Source organism: Candoia aspera, chromosome 2 (genome assembly GCF_035149785.1).
Source record: "Candoia aspera isolate rCanAsp1 chromosome 2, rCanAsp1.hap2, whole genome shotgun sequence".
NCBI classification, from domain to species: Eukaryota; Metazoa; Chordata; class Lepidosauria; order Squamata; family Boidae; genus Candoia; species Candoia aspera.
Genome location: NC_086154.1, coordinates 157,254,948 through 157,278,838, shown reverse-complemented (window position 1 = coordinate 157,278,838; position 23,891 = coordinate 157,254,948). Strand labels below are relative to the sequence as shown.

At 41.5% G+C, this 23,891-nt stretch overlaps 1 protein-coding gene across 3 annotated transcripts in view; it reads right to left on the bottom strand.

Annotated features, from left to right (window-relative positions):
• The window catches only part of PHC1 (polyhomeotic homolog 1), a 71,103-nt gene that overhangs the window by 5,190 nt on the left and 42,022 nt on the right, over nucleotides 1-23,891 (bottom strand). For all 3 annotated transcript variants that reach the window (XM_063294532.1, XM_063294534.1, XM_063294533.1), the window contains 4 exons: nucleotides 22,326-22,534; nucleotides 20,954-21,068; nucleotides 20,410-20,518; nucleotides 20,109-20,256 (listed from right to left, as the gene is read on the bottom strand). In XM_063294532.1, coding sequence (XP_063150602.1) covers nucleotides 20,109-20,256; nucleotides 20,410-20,518; nucleotides 20,954-21,068; nucleotides 22,326-22,534 — 581 coding nt within the window. The remainder of the gene's footprint in view (nucleotides 1-20,108; nucleotides 20,257-20,409; nucleotides 20,519-20,953; nucleotides 21,069-22,325; nucleotides 22,535-23,891) is intronic.

Sequence of the window (23,891 nt, the reverse complement as noted above, 5' to 3'; positions counted from 1 at the left end):
GGAGTCAGGATTACATCAAGCTCACACTTGCAAAATACCCTTACGGACATTAAGCTTGACCGAGCCTTATATCTTAATTACTTTTTTGGATTAATTTTTTAAATTGCTTATATACTGGAGAGATTAAGACTCTTCAGACCGGCAAGGTTTTATTGTGTTCATTGGGTGAGTCTCTGCCTCCTTAAAAGACAATGGCGTAAATTTGATTTTAAATGTTTTGAAAATACATGATTTTTCTGGACTGTGCAGCAAAAGGGCGCTTAGTATAAGGATTTTGGAACGTTAGTAATAGATTAAGGGGCCAGAGGGATTTGGAATTATAGTTTTGAATTAATTGGAAGATATCTTCTCACAGGAAAATGTCAATTGCTTTGGGGGGGGGGGTTATGATAAGGATACCTTGAAAATTGGACATTGCAGGGAGCCAGAGGATAAAGCAAATGCAGCAGAAATCCTTAGCGCAAACTTTTGAATACCTCTTAGCTGAGTTACTGGACATAATGGATCAATCACTTGAGAAACTGGACAGAGCATGCTCTATGATTAAGTTGTAAAACAAGAACAAGTTGCAATGGACGGCTCTGAAATTAATTCGTAGGGGGATTTAAATGTAATACAAATGGATCTGATGGATGACTTATTCCCTAAAGAAGATGAACAGATACCAAACCAGGAAACTGATCTGGATAATTTTTTTCTTCTGGATATACAAAAGAGCTCTGCTAAGGTTTGGAAAGACATTTTTAGAAGTAACAAACAAAATGGACCTACAAAGAAGTTACCTAATGGGCATACAAAAGAAATCTGTTAAAGTTCTGAAGGATTTTTGCCTGGATACACAGATGACCAGCAAATTACCTCTGGGACTTTTCTTGAAGGGATTAAAGAATAATTTTAAAAATATATTTACAGATTGCTGGAAGAATAAAAGTGACCTCAAGAAAGGAGGTTTTTTTAAAAAAAAAAATGACAGAATCTGAAACACCTATTAAGACATATATAGTAAAGGTAAAGGTTTCCCTTGACGTTAAGTCCAGTCGTGTCCGACTCTAGGGAGCGGTGCTCATTTCCGTTTCAAAGCCGAAGAGCCGGGGTTTGTCCGTAGACACTTCCGTGGTCATGTGGCCAGCATGACTAAACGGAACGCCGTTACCTGCCCGCCAAAGCGGTACCTATTAATCTACTCACATTTGCATGTTTTCGAACTGCTAGGTTGGCAGGAGCCAGGACTTGCAACGGGAGCTCACCCCGCCATGCGGATTCGAACCGCCGACCTTTTGATCAGCAAGCTCAGCAGCTCAGCGGTTTAACCCGCAGTGCCACCGCATCCCTTTTAAGACATACCTACCTACCTACCTACCTACATATATATATATATATATATATATATATAAATTGCTATTAAAATGTGGCATGGAAACGGAACAAGTAAAAGACTGCATGATAAAGTGGATAAAATTTTAAATAAACAATTATATTACAACAATAGGAGGAGTTAATGGAAAAATTCAATTAAATTTACCCCAACCTATAACTTAAGAGAAGATTGGTATAAAATGTTTTACAAGTGGAACATAATTGTAAAAGTAATGGAAAGAAATACATAGCATTATTTTAAAAATATTAAAAACATTTGAACTGAAACCTGTTTTTTCAACTAGGAATCTTTCCAGAACATATCACAATTTATTAAGTTATATGCTGATGGCTCCGAGGACAAATTTGGCCCAACACTGGAAAAAAGATTAACACTATACATACAAAACAAAAATCTGACTAAATTTAAGCAATGACTTCCTATATATTGCATGTCACATAACAAGGCAAACTCAGATACTTAAGAGTACATTTTTAAATGGGAAATACTTGGATGTAAAGATAGTAACCAGAAGCAATTTAATGTGTATAACGTTTAATGTTTTTAATTTGATGTAATCACCAGTCACGTACAATGGGAGAGAATCTAGAACTTAATACTGGTTTTATTATTTTTTTTCTTTTTCATAAGATCAGATGCATTTATAATGATGAACAAGAGTGACATCAACCTAAATATTAACGTTTAGAGTCTGGTAGTGATTTACAGAGTTAAATTGGGGCTTCTGGCTTTAAGTTGGTTAAACATTTGCGGCTACAACCCCCACAACCTCTAACTCTGTATGCTGTAAGAACCATGGTCCAAAACATCTGGAAGATGCCAGGTTGCTTACTTTTGCTTTAAGGAAAGAATGGATAACCCACAAACCATCTCCAAGTTGACCCTCTAGTCTAAGAGAGACAGTGGGATTAGATCACTGAGATTCACCAGCAAATCACTGAATATTGGAGATGTGATTTCCTGTTGAGTTCCAGCAGGAAAAAAGAAATCAGGTGCTCTGCCATTGGGCTTGGGGCAGGGAGGAGAATAGTCATACTTGGGGTTGGCTAGTACCTCGCAGTTCCCCTCCTATGCAATGACTGAATGAGACCATAGCCATCGGGATTTTATTATATTTGGTAGTTTTTAAAATGGTTTTAGTCTATATTTTATATTGGAATTTTATTATATAGTTATTGTTTTACGTTGTAAACCTCCCAGAATCCCTCCGTTCGGAGGAGATGGACGGTGACAAATTTGATAAATAACTAAATAAATTCAATCTGACAAGAAATCAGGAAATCATGATACCATAGCTCTGTCCTCCAATCACCACCATGGCACTCTTGAATTCTCAATAATTACAAAGAGAGTAAAAAAAATACTGCAATCTTAAAGCTTGAGAGACTTCTTATTCTTCATTGGCTCTTTTCAGTAGTTTGAAGTACCAAACAGGTTGCTCCTTTCACTCTGTCAGCTTCAGCGGACCTTGGATGAAGTGGATTATCTGGACCCTTTTCAGTCTGAGTTCAGGCCAGGGTGCAGTACTGAGATGGCTTTGGTTGCACTTGCTGATGACCTGTGGAGAGCTCAGGACAGGGGTGATGCAACCGTCCTGGCTCTCCTGGATCTCTTGGTGGCTTTTGATACCATCGACCATGGCATCCTTCGGGACTGGCTTTGGGGGTTGGGAGTGGGAGGCACTGTTCTGCAGTGGTTCTCCTTCTTTCTCCATGGCTGGTTCCAGTTGGTGTTGTTGGGGGAGAGGTCGAGCCCTAGGCCCTGCACTCTGGGGTGCCTCAGGGCTCGGGTCTCTTGCCTCTCCTCTTTACCATCTACATGAAAGGGCTGGGCAAGGTCATTTGTTGGCACGAGGTGCAGTATCATCAGTGCGCTGATATCCAGAAATACATCTTGACCCCTGAGTGGGCAGGTGATGCTGCTGCAGTGCTGACAGCACCTGGAGGCTGTGAGGGTCTGGCTGGGGAGGAACCGACTTTGATTCAACCCTAGCAAGATGGAGTGGCTTTGGGTTTTTGGCCCCCCTGTGTCTGGTGATATGTCCTCCTTGACTCTGGACAGGGTTGCACTTCCCCAGACCTAGCTGGTACTCAATCTGGGGCTGCTCTTGGGCTCATGGCTGCTGCTCAAGCACTTTACATGGGGCTGCCTTTGAAAACCATTCAGAAGCTACAAGTGCTCCAGAATGCAGTGGCGTGCATAGTGCTGAGCATTATATAACATGGTTCACCCATGTTACACCTCTGTTGCACCAGCTGCACTGGCCCCCCATTTCCTTCAGGATGCAATTCAAGGTGCTGGTTATCACCTTTAAAGCCCAACATTGCACGGGACCAGGTTATTTGCGGGGCTCTGCCTCCCTGAGAGTATCTGCCCGTCCTACCAGATTAGATAATGTAGGTACAATCCAGGTCCCTTCCCTGAAATGTTATCACCTAGGGACCATGGAAGCATGCCTTTTCTATAGCAGCCCCTACCTAATGGAAGACCCCCCCTTCTGTGTGGCTTTCTACCCAGGTGCTGAGGTAGAGTGAGGGTGTCTTGGGTTGCTTATTGGGGCATCCCAAGGGGTTGACTGAGGCGCTGGGTTGTAGGTTTTGTTTTACAGTTTTATGTGTTTATAGTTTTTATGCTTCTGGGGTTTTATTGTTATTGTGAGCCACCCAAAGTTGTGTTTTAAGATTGCCAGCCATACAAACCTTTAAAAAATAAATAAAATATAAAATATAAAGCTAATGCATATCCTGAGCAGATTGTGAATTTTTGAAAATACCAAACTTAATTCAAAAGTAAAGAATTGCAAAGTAATCTGAAGACAAAACACTGAGATCAAAACAGATTTTTTTCAAATTTAGGAAAAAAAGTGCTGAGTATGAAATAAAATTTGCCCATTTTGACTAATGTTTTGAAGTCCTGTGGGATGTAACTGGACTGACATCCTACCTCCTGTAACTGGAGTATTCTCATTTGAAATTTCTTTCTTGGGCCAGTACAAAATAGGGGCTAGTCATGCCATTAGATTAGGCTGGGTAGGTGATCTAGGACATGGAGGTTTGGAGCAAAGCTACAGATATTTGATCTGCACATGGGACACAGAGGAAGCTATTCAAAATGATTCCACCGAATGAGAAAGCTTACAGCTCACCCCCAGGTTCTGAGCACCACCTGAGTGAAGCTCACATTGACAAGATTCCATGAGAGTCTATTTAAGCTGTTGTGGGATTTATCTACCACCTTCACATATGGCCAATTTATAAAGTTATTGGCACCCATGATGATATTGCTGGGCATCCAGTTGAATCCAATAGGGTTGGACAGAAGTGTGTGTGTGTGTGCACGAGCACAGGGAGGCCAGGGAAAGAGGGAATGGGTGCATGCAAGCTAGGAGGGGAAGGAGGGCATGGTATATGTGTGAGCGAAGAAAGGCTGGGAGTAGGGGGAGATTTATCTGAGCGAGCAATCAATCAATCATATTTGGTCAATGACCAGCAAAATTTAAAAGGAGAAAAACAAAGTAAAACAAAGAAATACAATAATACAATAATATACTAATAAAATATATCACATAATATAGCATTCACTCTGCTATTATATTAATACATTTGTTACCTAGGTAGTAGGAGCCTAAAACATAAAGTATAAAATAAAAGTAAAAATATATATTCCCCTAACAATTTATTAATTAAGATATTTCAATTTAAAAGTAATTTTTAAAACAAGGGAATTACTTCTTTAGCTGGTTTTGTCTTATTTTCATTGCGGCAACACAGAATTTGGCTACTACACATGTAATGTGTGGTTTTAGACCCTGAAGAAGATGATTCATGTAAAAATTATCTGGATTCCCAGGGAATTTATCACTAGGGGCAAAATGTAGATTGACCTAATGTCCCTATAAAATTTACACTGTTAACACTACATGTGAGATGGCTTCAACTTCCTCTTCACCACATGGCCAGGTACACTCAGCTATAGGGATTTTATTATACCTGCCTTGAAGTAGCACAGATGGAAGAATATTCAATCTAGCTTTGAAGAATGCAATTCTCAGTTTAGGGAAAGTCAGATTTAGCAAATAACTTCCTGGTTCCCATATGCCCCTGTTTATCCAAATTCTGTCGTGTTGGGGCAGCCTGTTAACTTCATGTCCCTTATTCTTTGAATGATTAGATGCTTAGCTTGGTCATAGCCTAATGATATTAAGAATATCCAGCTTATATTCTACTGCCTGCTTCCAGGGTGAAGAGATCTGTTAGAACTAGAGGGGTTAAATCATCTGGGAAGAACTGCATTTTTAGCCAATAATTTATCATCAGCTTCCAGGCCCTCACCTGAACTGACAGCATTCCTGTCTCAAGCCTTAACCGGGGCATTTGATGTCCAATTGGGTGTGGCTAAAATTGATCGCAGGAATTTTGTTTGCACTGTTTCCTGCGGCTCCTTCTTCACATAAATTCCTATTTGTGCCCCACAAAGAATTTGAGCCAACGTTTTGGCCTCCAAAAGTTTTAAAGCCGCAGGTACTAATTGTCCTCCACCAGTGTAAAAAAAACGTTTAATAGTGTTCATTGACCTAAGGGCTGATTGCACTACGTAATTCTGGTGTGCCCACCAACTAGAGTTCTTTTTAATCATTTCAGGCATAACACAATCAGCACCTGGAGCCTTGTTGACCTTAAGAGATTCGATCAATCAGGCTACCTCTTGGACTGAAATTGGTGGCCAATTATGAGCTTGCTCCAGATCGATCTCTCATTCTTAGTGCTGACTGGGTCTACATATAACCCTCTAAAATATTCCTCCCAGGCTTGAGTTGGTACCTGATTAGGTGGGGGGGTCAACAACTTTCCCAACCCTCTGGTAATATACCAGAAAAGGGATGAGTCTCTCATCCTGATTGGGTAAGTTTCTGCTATGACTCCTTCAGTGCTGATTTTTGTTTTCTTTTAAGAGGGACTTATACTGAGTTCTTTAAGAGACATATTTGGTCCTCTGAAGGAAGGTTGGGACGCGGTGGCGCTGCGGGTTAAACCGCTGAGCTGTCGATCGGAAGGTCGGCGGTTCGAAACCGCGCGGCGGGGTGAGCTCCCGTTGCTCGTCCCAGCTCCTGCACACCAAGCAGTTCGAAAACATGCAAATGTGAGTAGATTAATTGGTACCGCTTCGGCGGGAAGGTAATGGCGTTCCGTGAGTCATGCTGGCCACATGACCCGGAAGTGTCCTATGGACAACGCCGGCTCCAAGGCTTTGAAACGGAGATGAGCACCGCCCCCTAGAGTCGGACACGACTGGACTTTACGTCAAGGGAAACCTTTACCTTTACCTATATGCCCTGTTTTATGCCCTTTTCATCTGTGTGCACTCCTGATCAAACCAATTTTTATTTTTATACCCGTTTCTGAGGCGTTGTTGTGTTCCTTTGTTAAAAACTGATTTGAAGTTAGCCATTAACATTTCACACCCTTCTAAATACGGCCTTTGGGATTTATTGTCTAACAGGTGAATTTCTACAGTTTCTGGATCTGCCATCCAATTAGCAACTGCCATTGCATTACTGTCATTCTACATAATTTGCACCTCAGTATTATCATTTTCAAGCATTGGATGATACATTATTTCAGCTCTAACATGTTTCCAAAGATGTGACACAGTTAATGTTACGGGATGGTGATCACTTTCTAGTCGTGAGTCAACCTTGAGCCACTGTAGGCTTTTAGAAGATCACATGACACAATCAACTATGGATCTTCTTCCTGCCCCCAGTAAGTATATTCTGCCAGGTGTTCCCCTTCTACAGAACCATTAAGTATATACAGCTCTAAACAAGCAGTCATCTGTCTAGCACATAGACCTGCCCAGTTAGATTTTGAATCCTTAGATTCTCTTGTATGCAAGGGTTCTTCTAAGATATTTTCCTCGTAAAAAATCTTGAATGGTGAAATAATGCATGATCATTTTGTCCCATCTTTGCATTCAAGTCCCCACCAATTATTATTGATGCTGCAGGGTATTTATCTAAACAGGTAAGGATAAAAATTCTATACACTCCCAGGTGATATTGATCTGAGCAAGTTTTAAAAGGGGGAATGTAAACATTAAAAAGCAAAATTTCAGCTTGACTGGATGAAAGCATAGAGGCCACTAACCATGGCTTCAGCGAAGGCAATGAAACACATTTGAATTGCAGAGCTGTACTAACTAAAGTCACAATACCACCCTTAGGTCTCCCTCCGGCCTTGCTTGGAGTAGCCAGAATTGAATTAATCCAGTAGCCATCTAATTCCACCTCTGATATAGCCCAAGTTTCTTGCACAAAAAGAATAGCAAATCATGACAGATAATCAAAAAAAGGTTGGTCTTTTGATGATGCTGACCAGCCTGCAATGTTCCAAGTTAAAAGGGAGATTGCATCATCACTCAAGAATTGTCATGTGACTTGATTTTGACAAGCCAATGATGTAAAATCATTATGTTGGGCTGAAGAACCAGTAGTGGGCAACTGGGCCTCAACCAAGGATTGGCTTATCTCAAGCAGATTCTGTGTCTGAGTGCCACTTGAGATGAAAGTATTAAGGACACAGGAAGACAAAAGAAAAAAAATGGGAAGCTTGCCTTTTCTATTTCCCTTGTTTGAAACACTTTTATTTTGAGATTATAATATCATAATGGCAACCACCAAAAAAGTGGCAAGAATGAAGGGGAGGAGAGGATCACTAGAGCAACCTGCGGAGAGAGGAATTACACCAGATTTGCTTCAGAAAATGTTTGACAACTGGGGAGTAAGTTAGCTGAATCACTTGATACTAAATTGACAACTTTTGAAAAAAGAATGGATGAAAGACTTGCAAAGAAGAAAGAGGAGATGAAAGAAGTTAAGATGATGGAAAGCTCTGTAGAACAAGTGTCTGGAGATGTAAAACAAATGAATGATAAAGTGGAAATTTTGGAGAGCAAGACAGAAGTTATAGACAGAGAGTTGGAAAGAGAACTAGATAATCCGGCTCTATTGGAATTGAGAGAGAAGGAATTTTGAGTCTTAGCAATTTTTTTGGATTGGGATGAGGAGGATACAGAGGCAGAAATTGACAACATATATAGAATAAATACAAGATTTGCGAGAATGAGAAATGTTCCAAGGGATGTTCTGGTGCACTTTGTCAGGAAGAAGACAAGGGATCAAGTTTTGCAGCAGCATTTTAATACAAGAATGGAGATTGATAATACAAATATAATTGTTCTTAAAGAAATTCCTATTAGAAGTTTGAGTATTCTTTTTTGACTGAGAGATTAAAGCAGAAAAAGATCCCATTTCAATGAGACAAATTGGAAGGTGTGATTTTTACTTTTAAACAGCAGAGGTTTTGATTGAATTCTGTCCAGAAGGCGAGGGAATTTCTGGAAAAATTCAAAGAGGAATTGGAGGAGATTCAAATAGAGGTGTCACAGGAGATTACACAAAAACTCCAACAGGTGCAACAGGAAATTGAAAGGGACGATACTGAACCAGACGTTACAGGTATTGATTTTTCTAAATTTTTGGCTTGATTATGGATTACAAATGCTTAACATGGAATATCAATGGAGCAAATGCTCCTCAAAAGAGAAAAAAGATTCATTATTTGAAAAAATTAAAACAAGATATAATTTGCCTACAAGAGACACCTATTAGAAAAAAAGACATAAAATATTTGATTTATAAAAATTTTGGTGAAGAATTTATTTCAGCAGGAACAAAGAAATGAAATGGAGTTGTTTTGTATATAAACCCCCAACTAAAACCAGAACTTGTATTGGCTGATGAACATGGTAGATTTGTTGGGGTAGAAGTTAATTTGCATGGGACTAAGAGTTTGATACTGGGAATTTATGCCCCAAATGAGGACAAATGACTTATTAGCAACTTATGGAGAGATTAATAGCTTTCTCTTATGAAAATTGGTGTTTGATGGGGGATAGGAATGGAGTGATCTCCTCACAACTGGACAGAACTTCTGAGAAAAATATTAAAATCACCCAAGGTAAATTACCAAAAGTTTTCTTTGACTTAGATGGACAATTTAGGGCTGGTTGATATATGGAGACAGAAAAATGGCAATTCAAGAGAGTATACCTACTTTTCTGAAAGACATAGATCCTTTTCATGAATAGACATTTGGATTTCAAAGAACTTGGCTACTAAGGTTTCTAAAGTAGAGATATTACCAAAGACTTTTTTAGATCATAATCCTGTGAGTTTGGTTTATAAAAGAAAATATAATTCTTTTAGATGGAGACTAAATGAAATGTTACTACAGAAAGAATAGTGGAGGATTGTAAAAAGAAATTAAAATATTTTTTTGAAAAAAATTTAGGTAAAGGGACTGATTTAAGAAAGGTTTGGGATGCAAGCAAAGCTTTCATTAGAGGTTTTTATACAGCATAATTGTGAACTTAAAAAAAGTCAAGAGAAAACAAGCTATTTTGGATGAAATAAAAAGAAAAATTAAACAAAGATAATTTCTCAACAAATTAAGCTTTTACAGTGACAATTATCTATGGTAACAGTGAGAGAAATGTAAATAAAAATGCATTATGTAAAGCAAAAAAAAAACTGAGTTTCCAAATAAACTAGAGAAGTGGCTAGCATACAAATTACAAAAAGGAAAAAAAAAGGAAAAGATACTGAAATTACAAGAAGGAGATACCATATTAATGGAAATGCGGCCATACAAAAAGCATTTCACCAATATTATTCCAATCTGTATAAAGGAAGCAACATCTTTCTAGAGAAAACAGATGAATATCTAAAGAAACAAATTTTACCAAGGATTACAGAAGAACAGAAAGAGATTATGAACAGACCTATAACGATAAGGGAAGCTTCTGAAGCTCCAGAAAAGATTAAACTAGGAAAGGTGCCTGGACCAGATGGATTATCAGGTTCTTATAAATGTTTTGAGGATGAACTTTTGCAACCTTTACAAAACAAGATGAAAGGGAGAGAGGAAAGATGCCAGAGAGTTGGAAAGAAGCCAATATAGCATTAATATCTAAAGAGGCACAAGATCTGACTTTAACAAAAAACCTTAGACCAATGTCATTACTGAATAATGACTACAAGTTGTTCACAACAATTCTAGCTGATACTGAAAATAATTTTGCAAAAATTTATTCATGAGGATCAATGTGGGTTTTTACCTAAAAAACAGTTAAAGGACAATGTTAGAAATGTGTTGGATATTTTGAAATATTTGGAACAATATAATGAAAAACAAGCCAAACCGATTTTCTTAGATGCAGAGAAGGCCTTTGACAATTTGAATTGAGCTTTCTTGTTCAAGATTTTGGAAGATATGAATTTTGGAGAGAACTTTATAAAATGGGTAAGATTGATTTACACTTCACAGAAAGCACAAATAATTGTTAAAGGAGATCTAACAAAACCCTGTGAGATACAAAAAGGAAGAAGACAGGGATGCCCACTGTCTCCTCTCTTGTTTATTTTGGTTCTTGAAATACTGAACAGAAATATAAGACAAGATGAGATGATTGTGGGAATAAAGATTAAAAAGAAACATATAAGTTAAGGGCTTCTGTGGATGACTTGGTGTCAGGATAAAGGCTGTCTGAGTCGGATCAGCCGATCGCAGAAAAAGCGAGAGAGCGCCTTGAGCAGCAAGGTCCAGAGCCACCGACTGAAGACAGACAGGAGGCAGATTCACCGCCACCTATTGCTGTGCGAGAAAGGAGGCTGGAAAGGCAGGCTGAGCAATGAGAGAAGCGATTGGCTCTTGCACGAAAAAGGTGGGAAAACTGAAGATATAAAGAGTGCCAGAAGCCAGAGCCTGTTGTCGGAGACAACCGTTCTCTTCTCCCTGCCTTGCCCTTGGAACGTGCCACCTCAGCCAACCTCCTTACCTTGTCTGCCGACCCTGAGCCTCCTGCCTCCGCTGCCTGCCCTGCTGCCATGCAGCCGCTTGCCTCAGAGCCGTGCCTTGCTAACTCTGTGATTCCAGCCTTCTAGTCCCACCTTGCTTCACCTTGCCTTGCGGCTCTCTGATTCCAGCCTTTCAGTTCTACCTGGTTTGCCTTGCCCTGCTGCTGTGTGAATTCCAGCTTCCCAGTCCAGTCCTGCTTCACCTTGCCGGCCACCTTACTGACTTGGACACCAGTTTATTCCTTATTTCCTTTTAGTTATTGTGTTTAAGAATTTGCATAAAGAACTTTATTGCACCTCTTCAGTGTCTAGTTGAGTTGGTCAGGACACCTGGTATTGGTTTGGGAAGATCCTTTAAAGGGAATTGAAATATTAATGGACAAATAAAAATAATTTGGTGCATTAGCAGGTTTCAAGATTAATAAACAGAAGAAGAAGAAATTAACAAAAAATATGAAAATAGAAGATCATACAGAATTGATGAATAAAACAGGTTTTAAGATTGGGAAGAAGGTAAAATATCTGGGTATCACTATGGCAAATATGAATTGTATGTTATTTCAAAGTAATTATGTTAAGACATTGAATAAAGTTTTAAAAGATATGTTAAGATGGGAGAAATTACAACTGTCATTGCTGGGGAGAATTTCTGTGATAAAAATGAATGTCTTTTTCCTAACAGCCAGGAACCATGCTGAGACAAGGAATAGGTCTCTAGTGTTTATTACTGCTACATTAGACAGAAAATCCTAACAAACTGAAGAAGCGTGGGAAAAACCCAGTGTAATGATTGCCTAAACCCAAATACTCAGTCTCACAAGCTCGGGCTTAAAGATAACTGATTTATTAAAGGAATAGTATGCAAATACAGAGAAAGCTGAGAATGAGCAAAAGCGCGCCAAATACAAACTTAAAAGCCTTGCTTGTGGGCAGGTCCCGCCCCGTCGCCCGTCAGGACGCTCCCCCTCCCAGGTGCTGAATGCCGTTAGACGCGCCTGGGAACGCAACCTTGAACAGGAGCGCAAACCCAAACATGCATTCCAAGCCCTCAAAACAAGGGAGTGTAACAGAATGGAAAAACCCCGGGTGAAGGGATACGGAACAGAGAATGACATGTGAAACGCTACAATGTTAACCAGACATTAGAATGTGAACATGACATATTGCCCCCCCAAAAGAAATCAGGGAGCCGGTTTGTCAGGATAGGCAGAGTGAAATTGAGCTACGAGACGAGGAGAATGTACGTCTGGAGCAGCAACCCATTCAGGATGAGGGAAATGTTTCCAGCGGACGAGGTATTGTAGAGTAGAGCGCTGGCGTCTGGAATCGAGAATAGATGCCACCTCGAAGTGCTGCTGGTTGTCTATCATGAGGGGAGGTGGAGGAGTGGGTTGCGGATGCCAACGGTCCGAGGACAGGCAGGGTTTGAGTAAGCTACAATGGAAAACAGGATGTAAACGTTTAAGGTTGTGAGGTAAATCAAGTTTAAACGTAACAGGGTTGAGCTGAGCAACAATTGGAAAAGGACCGACAAATTTAGGACCCAGTTTTTTGGAGGGTTGTGGGGACTTGATAAATTTAGTTGATAAGTAGACTTTATCCCCGACTGCAAAGGATGGTTCTGGGGAACGCTTTGCATCAGCATGGCGTTTATAGGTAGCTTGGGCATGGTGGAGAGCGAGTAGAATATTAGACCATGAGTCTTTGAGAGAGTCTGCCCAGCCAGCGAGGGTGGCTGGGAGTGGTTGAGGATGAGGAAGTTCAGGAATAGGGACAAATTCACGTCCAAAAACGGTTTTAAAGGGAACTTGACCAGTGGTTTGATGAATGGAATTGTTGTAAGCGACCTCAGCAAATGGGAGTAGATCGACCCAGTTGTCTTGCTGGTAGTTAACAAAAGCTCTGAGGTATTGTTCTAATGTAGAATTAACCGCCTCTGTAGATCCGTCCGTTTCCGGATGCCAAGCAGTAGAAAGTGATTGTTTCGTACCCAAGAGTTTTAAAAATGCCCGCCAAAATTGTGACGTAAATTGTGTGCCTCTGTCACTCACCAAACGGGCGGGGATACCGTGGAGGCGGTACACGTGGATGAGGAAGAGGCGTGCCAGCTGTTGTGCGGTGGGGATAGAAGCGCATGGAATAAAGTGGGCTTGTTTGGAGAAAAAGTCTTTGACGACCCAAATGACAGTTTTTCGTTGACTAGGGGGTAGATCAACGATAAAATCCATGGAGATATCCTGCCAAGGGACAGACGGAGTGGCCACGGGTTGAAGGAGACCCTGGGGCTTGCCCGGTTTGCGCTTTATCGCCGCACATACAGGGCACGCAGTGACATATTCCTTTAAGTCTTTGAGTAAAGTGGGCCACCAGAATTGGCGGCGAACGAGATGCAAAGTTTTCACGTAGCCGAAATGCCCCGCTAGTTTGTCATCGTGGCAGCGCTGGAGTATGGTTTTTCGCATTGCTTCGGGTACATAGAGACGATCGTTGCGCCAGGCAAGATCATCGGTGAAAGTTAACATGTGTCTGTTGGCTTGTAACCAAGTATCTGTTTTAAGGTGGGAGAGCAACTGTTGTTGCAAATCGGAGGGAATTGACAAGGGAGGCGAGCCGCTGGAAGGCTGAGCGGCTGGAGGCGGAGTCGATTGTGCTCGGGTCTGGCTGCGAGTCACCGCTGCCAGACTTAATTGTTTGTCGGTCCAGACGGTGCCTTGGACCGTTGGCCCTGGGCCAGCATCTTGGGGTCTGCGCGAGAGTGCATCAGCCAAAAAGTTTTTCTTGCCTGGTATAAATTTAAGAGTGAAGTCAAAGCGGCTGAAGAACTCAGCCCAGCGCAGCTGTTTGGGACTGAGTTTTCGGCTGGTGCTTAGAGCTTCCAGGTTTTTATGGTCAGTCCAGACCTCAAAAGGGTTGGAAGTACCTTCCAATAGGTGTCGCCATGTCTCTAAAGCCGTTTTTACAGCAAAAGCCTCCTTTTCCCAAACGTGCCATCGTCTCTCTGTTTCAGTGAATTTGCGAGAGAGGTAGGCACAGGGTTTTAAAGCGCCAGATTGGTCAGATTGTAACAAAATTGCGCCTATGGAAAAATCAGAAGCATCGACTTGTACCACGAAGGGTTTAGAGGGGTTTGGATGCTGTAAAATTGGTTCTGTGGTAAAAAGTTGTTTGAGCGTTTCGAACGCTTGCTGACAGGCTGGAGTCCATTTAAGGAGCGCGCCTGGGTTCTTTGAACGTCGCGTATCCCCCTGGCCTTTAGTTTTTAACAGTTCCGTAAGGGGGAGGGCGATTTCTGCAAAATTTTGGGCGAATGCCCGATAGAAATTAGAGAATCCAAGGAAACTTTGTAATTGTCTCCTGGTACGAGGAGGCTCCCATGCCACAATAGCTTCTACTTTTGCAGGGTCCATTTCAATGCCCTGAGCTGAAATTCGGTAACCTAGGTAATCAATTTGCGACTGATGAAACGCACATTTTGACAGTTTTGCGTACAACTCTGCGTTTTTCAATTTAGCCAATACTTGACGCACCAAGTGGATATGTTCTGACATGGTTTCAGTATAAATCAATACATCATCCAAATATACCAGTACCCCTTTAAATAGGTGGTCATGCAAGACCTCATTGATTAACTGCATAAAAACCCCAGGTGCCCCAGATAAACCAAAAGGTAAGACTTTATATTGGAAAGCCCCAAGAGGACAGTTAAATGCTGTTTTCCACTCATCCCCTTTCCTTATGCGAATGCGAAAATAAGCTTCTCTCAAATCCAGTTTTGAGAAGATTTTGCCTCTGGCCAGATGTGATAACATATCTTTGATCAGGGGCAAAGGATATTTATTTAATATTGAGACCGCATTGAGCCCGCGGAAATCGGTACAGAGTCTTAATGACCCATCCTTTTTTGGCCGAAATAGGACAGGAGCTCCTACCGGGGAATTTGCCGGCTCAATGAAACCCCTAGCCAGGTTTTTGTCAATGAACTCCCTTAGCGTGGTAAGCTCTTTAGGAGACATGGGGTATATTTTTGGGTGAGGCAACTTTACATTTGGTAAAAACTCAATGGCACAGTCCGTTTTTCGGTGGGGTGGCAAGCGATCCGCTTCTTTTTCCCCAAATACTTCAGCAAAATCCTGATACTGATTGGGTAGTCCTTCAAGAGGGTGAAGCGTTTGCACAGTAGTATACGCTACCCCCCCACCCTCCATGTCCTCCAGTAAGTCCTTTTCGGGTACTTTGTAAAATCCATCTGCAAACGTTACAGTTCTATGGAGCCAGTTGATAAAAGGGTTTTGTTGCACAAACCAAGGCATTCCCAGGATTACCAGAGGGCCCCCCACTGGAGCTACCACAAATGGCAGCTTTTCTTGATGGGAGCCCATCTGCAAAGCGACCAGTCCCGTGGAAAGATTAACTGCTTTCCCTCCCGCCATAGTTCCATCCAATTGGGTGAAAATCATGGGTCTTGCCAAAGGGAACGTGGCCAGTTCGAGAGCTGCTACCACGTCAGGGTGCATTAGGGAACGGGAGCAACCCGAGTCTAGCATAGCCCACACTTCCACAGTTTTGGTTTTTGAGCTCAGTTTAACTTTAACAGTCAGTGTGGGGAAGTTTCCACTCACCGAATCATGGTTACGCCCGGTTTCTTCCACCTGCCCTAGGGCGCCCTTCAGGGCAGGTGGTAGGCTTTTCCCGCCGGCTGCTCGAATTGCAACTCTTCCTCCTCTTCTCCGAAGGATAGGTCGGGGGGATCCAGTTCTGCGAGGGCCGCCTTCAGTTTTCGCGGTGGAGCAGGAGCAGGCATCTTTCCCGTGGGTTTCGTCTGTCGTTCCTCAGGACGGCGTCTCGGGCACGACGTGGCTCGATGCCCGTCTTTCCCACATCTGAGGCACTGACCCTTGGAGAACCGTTGCTCCCTCTCCTCTTCCCAGGTTTTCGGTTTGGGGCGGCTGGCAAGTCCAGATGTGCGCGCTCCTCTAGCAAGACGTGTTTGTCTAAGCTCTTTGGTATGGGCGTAGGTTCGTAGGGCATTTTCTGCGCTTCCCGCCAACTGAATCCACCCATATAACGTTTTGGGATCGTCTCTGCCTAGCGCCCATCGAAGGATTTCGGGTTCTAGCCCCTGCTTGAACAATTCGATGATTGTTGGCTCAGACCAGTCTTCCACTTTTCCTGCTAAAGCTTTAAACTCCAACGCATATTTAGCAACTGAGAGGGACCCTTGGTAGAGTTTGCGCAGGTCATTTTTGGCCGTTTCTTGGGCTAGGGGGTCTTCGAAATGCTCCTTGAGTGCCCACAAAAATTCATCGAAGTCCTCTAACTCAGTTGCCTCAGCTTGGCATAGTTGCACATACCAATCCGCTGCCCTTCCTCTCAGCTTGTTGGCAATGAAATTGACCTTGCCATGTTCAGACTGAAAGTTCCGACCCCAATCTTCTATATAATGCTTGGCATTCGTAATAAAGAAGGAGAGCGTTGCGGGATCCCCATCAAACTTCACTCCAAATGGTGGGAAGGTTCTTACCGGCTCAGCTGGCTGTGGCGGTGCCGCGAATGACAGCGTACGCCGAGCCCCCACAAGTGGTCGATCCCTAGGGGGTCTTGCCTCCCGCTCTCCCCTTTGATGGGCTGATCGAGTCTTACTTCTCCCCCGGGTCGACAGGGTGCTGTGCCTGGGGTACTGTGACGGCTCTTCCTCCCAATCCTCCGGGGTGGGCTCTGCCACTCTGGGCTGATCCTCTCTGGGTAGATCCTTGAGGATCGTCACTATTAAATCCATTTTATCTTCCAATGCCCTCATACGGGCCGGAGTGACCGGCTCCTCCGGGGGTTGGTTGGTTATCACCACCTTCGGTGACAAGGGGACTTCGTGCTCCCAGGCCAATTGGGGAGACCCCCTCCCCGTGGTTCTTTCCATAACAGATCTCTGTTCACTCCTGAGACTCTCCTGTATGGATGTCAGCAGCTCGTCCAATTGGGTATCTCGCAACTCCCGACGTGCTGCTCTTTGCGCTCTCGAGGTTAGCGCTGGCCGGCTTTTGGCCACCTCCCGCTCCTCTTCGCCTCCCTCACTTACGCGAAGTTGAGGTTCGGTCATCGCTGGCGTTCCCTCTTATCCAAGGATTGGATGGGGCCAGCGGAAAATGGAAAAAATCATTCTCAGCTTTATGTAATGATTGCCTAAACCCAAATACTCAGTCTCACAAGCTCGGGCTTAAAGATAACTGATTTATTAAAGGAATAGTATGCAAATACAGAGAAAGCTGAGAATGAGCAAAAGCGCGCCAAATACAAACTTAAAAGCCTTGCTTGTGGGCAGGTCCCGCCCCGTCGCCCGTCAGGACGCTCCCCCTCCCAGGTGCTGAATGCCGTTAGACGCGCCTGGGAACGCAACCTTGAACAGGAGCGCAAACCCAAACATGCATTCCAAGCCCTCAAAACAAGGGAGTGTAACAGAATGGAAAAACCCCGGGTGAAGGGATACGGAACAGAGAATGACATGTGAAACGCTACAATGTTAACCAGACATTAGAATGTGAACATGACACCCAGACAGATAAACCCCAAAAGTTAAGGCGGGTCTGATCTGTGTCTCTTTGAATGGCTGCTTAACTCCTCAGTACTACGCATGCGTTTTCCCCCATGGATAGGGGCCCCCTCCTGCTCACCATCAGTGCTCATGACAGTCTTGCCTAGAATGATGTTTTTGTTTCAGACATCACCCATTTTGACAACTGATGCACCATTTAAACAGTATATATAACTAAAGTTGGGTGCCGGGGAAAAAACCATGAATTAAATATAAGGAGTTACAAAATGCAAAGGAAAGAGGAGGATTGGGTTTACCTGATTTGAAATTGTATTTTGCAGCTTGCTGTTTGGTTTGGATGAAAGAGTGGGTGTTGCTGAGAAATAGAAGGTTTTTGGAGTTAGAAGGACATGAACTGAGATTTGGGTGGCATGGATATTTGTGGCATGATAAAGTCAAGGTTAATATGGATTTTAAAAATCATTATGTTAGATGTGCCATATGGAGAATATGGAATAGATACAAACCCAGGTTTTGCCCAAGAACACCTTTGTGGATCTCAACATGAGATGCATTTACAGATGAGAAATAATAGGCAAACACAATGGTTAACTTATTGCAAGATACTAGAATTTTGTCAAAGGGAATGTAAATAAAATCAAGAGAGCTGGTGGCAGAGGGATATAGTTGTAAATGCTTCTGTTATTTACAATTATTAGAAAGATTTAAAGTAGACAAAACAATTTTTGGTTTTGAACATTGTAAGAATGAGTTTGAAATAAAATTGTATACAAATGATGAACATGTAATTGCTAAAGGTAAATTTATAATTGTACTTATAACTGCTGTAAAGAAGATTGGAAGCTACTTCTTTCTATCTTTTTTTTTCTTTTCTAGTTTTCTTTTACTTTTTTAAGTAAAAAAACTCTAGCAAAAAGTGCCAAGATCCTATAAAAGCAACATAATCATATCATATAAACTCTTGGACCTTTGACTGGAGTGTGAATTATTGTAAAACCTTTCCAATCAATATAAATGGGTATGGATTTTAAAAATAGGCAGATTAAGAGTACATTTTGATTTTTTTATCAAGATTTCATGGGATTATTTTAGAATTTATAGTAGAGATTGAGCCTCATGTGCTGCAGAGCAGTAGGCAGCAGTATTGCAACTGAAACTCTCCCCACGACCCGAGTTTGATCCCAGCGGAAGCTGGATTTTCGGGTAGCCGGCTCAGGTCGGCTCAGCCTTCCATCCTTCCGAGGTTGGTAAAATGAGTACCCAGCTTGCTGGGGGAAGGATAATTACGACTGGGGAAGGCAATGGCAAACCACCCTGCTCTATAGTCTACCAAGAAAACGTCGCGAAAGTGGCATTCCCCAAGGAGTCAGAAAATGACTCGGGGACCTTCCTTCTTTCTATAGTACTGACAACGAATTGCACAGTTTATGTTAACTATAAAAACAGGCCTTTTGTCAATCTTGCTTAGCCCTGATGGAGATTAAGGCTGCCTGAGGAATTCTTTGCAAAATCTTTTTAAGCTGTGTTACAGAAACTGTAATAAAGAAGAGGCCAACATGATCACTATGACATTGCATTATACACCATTAGATTACTGTCCTCTCAAAGTATCCTCAAAGCCTTCATCCATATATTTTGGGACTGTTTCCTTAATGCTTCTAAATTTAATTTTTCAGCCATTTCGATATATTTTGTAAACAGTCCAATTCCAGTACTTTAAAATAGAAGTAAGCAATTTTTTAGGATTGTATGGCACGTTTTAAAAACTTACAGCATGTTGTGAACACTCTCATGCCTTCAGATGGCTTGCCTATTCACAAGATGCTTATGATATGGAAACACAAACGGTACACTAGGTACAATACAAACTGCTATATTCCATGCTACCCTTTCTTGTTCCCCCCAGTCCACACCCACCATCCTATTTGGCAAGCTAGGACTAGGAGACTCCCTATCTTTCCCATCCTTTAGGCAGCTGGGCACACTGCCTGCAGGGAAATAGGTGGCAAGCAAACCTGACAGCTTCTCCATTCTCACAGCAACTAAAGCAACATTACTGGGAGAAAGAGGAAGGCCGGCCCAGTTCAACTGTGCCTTAAGCTCCATCCAGCTCTGCTCCAACACCACATGGTCCCAACCTTGATTCAGTTCTTGACGTCCCTGTCTGAAAATGCCTCCCAGCATCAGTGCAGAAAAACAGGAGAAACTCAAGTTAATTTCACCTCTCCTAAGCATGGAAGGAAAAATGGATGATTTTATATCCTCACCCGATGACGTTTGCCCTGGATTTTGGCTCGAGCAATCTCAGAACTGTTGCGCCGGGGCCCACGTCGACGACGAGCATAGTTTGCTTCTTGGAGCTCTTTTATTTTTTTCCTTTGAAGCCGTAGTTGGTGGCTGCAGCTCACATTATACCTATTATGATCAGAGAAAAATAAGAGTTCCTATTCTTTAGAAATAAAAGAAAGCTTCTTTTCCAATCTACTAGTTTTGTGTTTCGGTATTCACACTCTAAATTACTTGTATACGGAGTCATAAGTTTCAAGAAGGAAATTCAATTATCACTACCTCTTTGCACACGTCACAGAGCAGAACCTCTTGGAACCACGGAACTGACTGGCTGGGCCGTATTTTCCACAGAATTCACATTTCAGCAAGTTTCCTTTCTTGTCTTGATCTGAGGAAATGACATATGCAGAAACACAAATAATCTTGTTAATTAGCAAAAGCAGGATGTAAACCTAAAATCTGTTTGAGAAAAAAAAAATTGTACTGCTCCACTGAAAGAGTACACTAAAACGTATTTAAAGCATGAAAGAATCTCTCCCAAAAGAAAGTCTGGAAGCCTCATAGTTTTTATACTTGGTAAACATTAAACCTTGAGTGTAATGCTAATGATGAATCTTGTTGTACTCCTTTACTCTGGATAACTCTTCAAGCAAGATCACATTAATTCCTAGGAATATGAATTGGCCTCAGCCACTTCTTGCTTAAAAAAAAAGTAAAAAAAAAAATGGACAAAATGTTTGAAAACGACTTAGTAGCAAAAAAAACCTCATCATCACCTTGTCCAGTTTCTTTCTATCTACTCTTAGCTCCCAGCAACACTCACCAGCTGTTAAGCTTTCTGCTCCAGGAGAGTTGCTAGGCTGGTTTTCAGTCTGCCTAGATGCAGTGCCTCCTTGAAGGGGCTTTTCAAAGTCTTTCAGGAGCTGAGAGCAGCCCACCTGTATTTAAGAGAAGAGGGAGAAAAAACTGGCATCAGCCTCACCCACAGCATTCATCTTCTACATGCCTCATTAGGTGGGCCTACAGGATTGCTGCATTTTTCCTCCGGCTTTGGTAATATCAGCTAAGTCCACACGGAGCTCACCCTGGCAGGTAAAGAAGGGCAAGGAAGAATACATTGCTTGGTCATGATACATCAGGTCCCCATTTTTTTAAAAAAACGATGTTTTTTGCTTTAATTGATTTGAGTACAAAAAACAAAGAGAAAGGAAAATAATATACAAAATTAAGAAACAAGCAAACAGGGCATATATTCAGGTTCCATATAACCATTTCAGTGAATGGTCGCCATATTTCATTATAATCATTCATAGTTAATCTATGTCAAAAAGTAAGCCAATAAGCTGTTAATAACATTAACACTGTAGACCACTGAGGAGCTGGGGGCCATATTTCTTTGCAGTGCTGAAGAATAAGTCTTTTAGCTATAAATAGGGCACGGAGAATCTACTTTCTGTACTGAGATGTCAACTTCTATGCAATAGGAATATAGTTCAAAATAATCTGAAAATATCAAATCTTGTATCAAAGTTAACAGTGTGTTAAAGGTTAATATTAAAAGTTAATAGCAAAAGTGCTAACTACCTCCCCAATGGAACCATTACAGGACAGGGTAGAAATATGCATTTCAATGAAGCATTAATCGCACTGCATCACCACTAGTATGACAATTTACTCAAACCCTTTTTATATAAATGCAAAAGAGTCCAATAAATCTTAAATAATGTTTTTGGTGTTGAATAAGACATAATTTAAGATCTACTGAAGTTTTTGGTATTGATGTTAAGACTGCCCCCATGGTCTAGACAAGAGTCTAATTCTTTTTTCCATTCAACTATTAGTTTTATATCAAATTAATTCACCACGACAGAATTTTATAGGGGGCAATAACAGGAGTTTTTGTGTCATAGGATTTAATAACTGCTTGTAGTAGATTATATTTCTAAGGCTAAAAAGCCAGAGGTCCAAGCTGGAACATCAATAGATGTTGTAACTGTAAATATAGCCACTGAGCTGTGCTAGGCAAACAATATTTGTCCTCTAAAGCAGAAAATTATAAACATTCATCATTTTCATCTACTCATTGGCTTCATCAAAAATTTTCATATATTTTTCCCATAATTCTGAGATTTGCATTAGCCCATAGAGTCAACTTAGCATGACAAAAAGGATCAAAATGCCAACAACCTTCTTACCGGGAAAGGCTCTGCCCCTTCTTGAATGACAAAGCCCTCTATGATATGTGTAAGAATCTGAGGCTTGACAATGGCTTGTGGAGGTTTGGAATCTCCTGTCTGCCGTGACAACACAGCCAACGTAGGAACAGAAGCAGCTGTAGGATTTGTAGAGTTGGGGTCACTTGGGGGTGCATTTGGGGTAGCACTGGTGAAAGAGTCAGACTTCTCTAAAACAGAAACACCATTAACAAACTAAATTAAAAAACTACTGTATATTTAACAAAAAGAATTAATTTTATAAAAATTAAATCCATATATTCATTGTTAAAAACAATCCCAGGTGGGAATTGCATACACTGTTAATCCTGCACATATTTGTTAAATAGTATTTAATCCCCTTGCAGAATTTGGGGATTCAATACCAGTTGGGATGGAGGAAGCAGCAGGACAGCTTCTTCCTAGGGGGTCTCACATGTTGATCTCAACTTCTCATGTCAATGTCTACCCACAGGACATCACATGCTGAATGAAGACCAGAGAGAACAGAACAGCTATGAGCCATGGAGGGGAGAAAATTATATGTGGAAACCAAGCTTGATCCTAATTGCGTCCCAAGATTCAGAAATTTTGCTATATTTGTCTAGATAGCATCATTTAGATTCTATATATATATGGTCATTGTTTTCCATGTATACATCCCTCTACCCCAACTACTAAGAATTTGTGATATACCTCTAACTCTGGTTATTTGATGTTATGTATGAATTCACACATATGGTTTTGTGCTTACATAATATCTATTCCAACAGAGACAGGCACCCACCATCCTCAACAGTGCAGAGCATATAAAGGCATTAGGCTCTTACTGTTTTGTTCAGTTTTGTCAGCCCTTTGAGATAGGCCAAATCAGGAAACAGACACCACAAGAAATACTAGAACCCTACTTAGCCTATAATAACAGAATCTTCAAAGTCTAACAGTGTTATCCCTTCCTTCCCTCTTATACCAAAAAGAGTCAAGGTAGGGCAACCCTAAGCTTCTTTCTCGAGCTTTCCTGTTTTCCTGGGTTATGTTCATGCTTTACTAATGGCTGCCACATATTTTCTCTTTCTCTGTACTGTTCTATATGTTCTAAAGGGCTTAACAACATCCTGAAATAAAAGTGAACTCAAGTGTGTCAGACGGGTGGAGTGTGAATTCAGATGGCCAAAGAACCAGTTATAGGTAAATAAACAGTTCTTCTTTATTGTGTTCTATGACTTACACAAACTGGTAAGTAATATCTCAGCTACCTGGATTCAAAGGGGAAAGATTATTTAGAAAATGCGTGCACATGCACATCACACCTGTCAGCTCTTCTTTAAGTCAACCTGGTTTTTTCCCCCTGGGATCAAATGACTTGGCCACACAAGCCCAGAAAAAGAGATGGCTTCTTTAAGGAGTTGCCAACACTATAAAAGTATGTGACCATGCATGCTCTGCATCACCTTTTTTGCACTCTGTCTGGATTGATGCATAACCCTAGTAAAAAACAAGCTACCACATCTGGAGTTGGGCATGGAGTAATGACAATACTATAGCTAG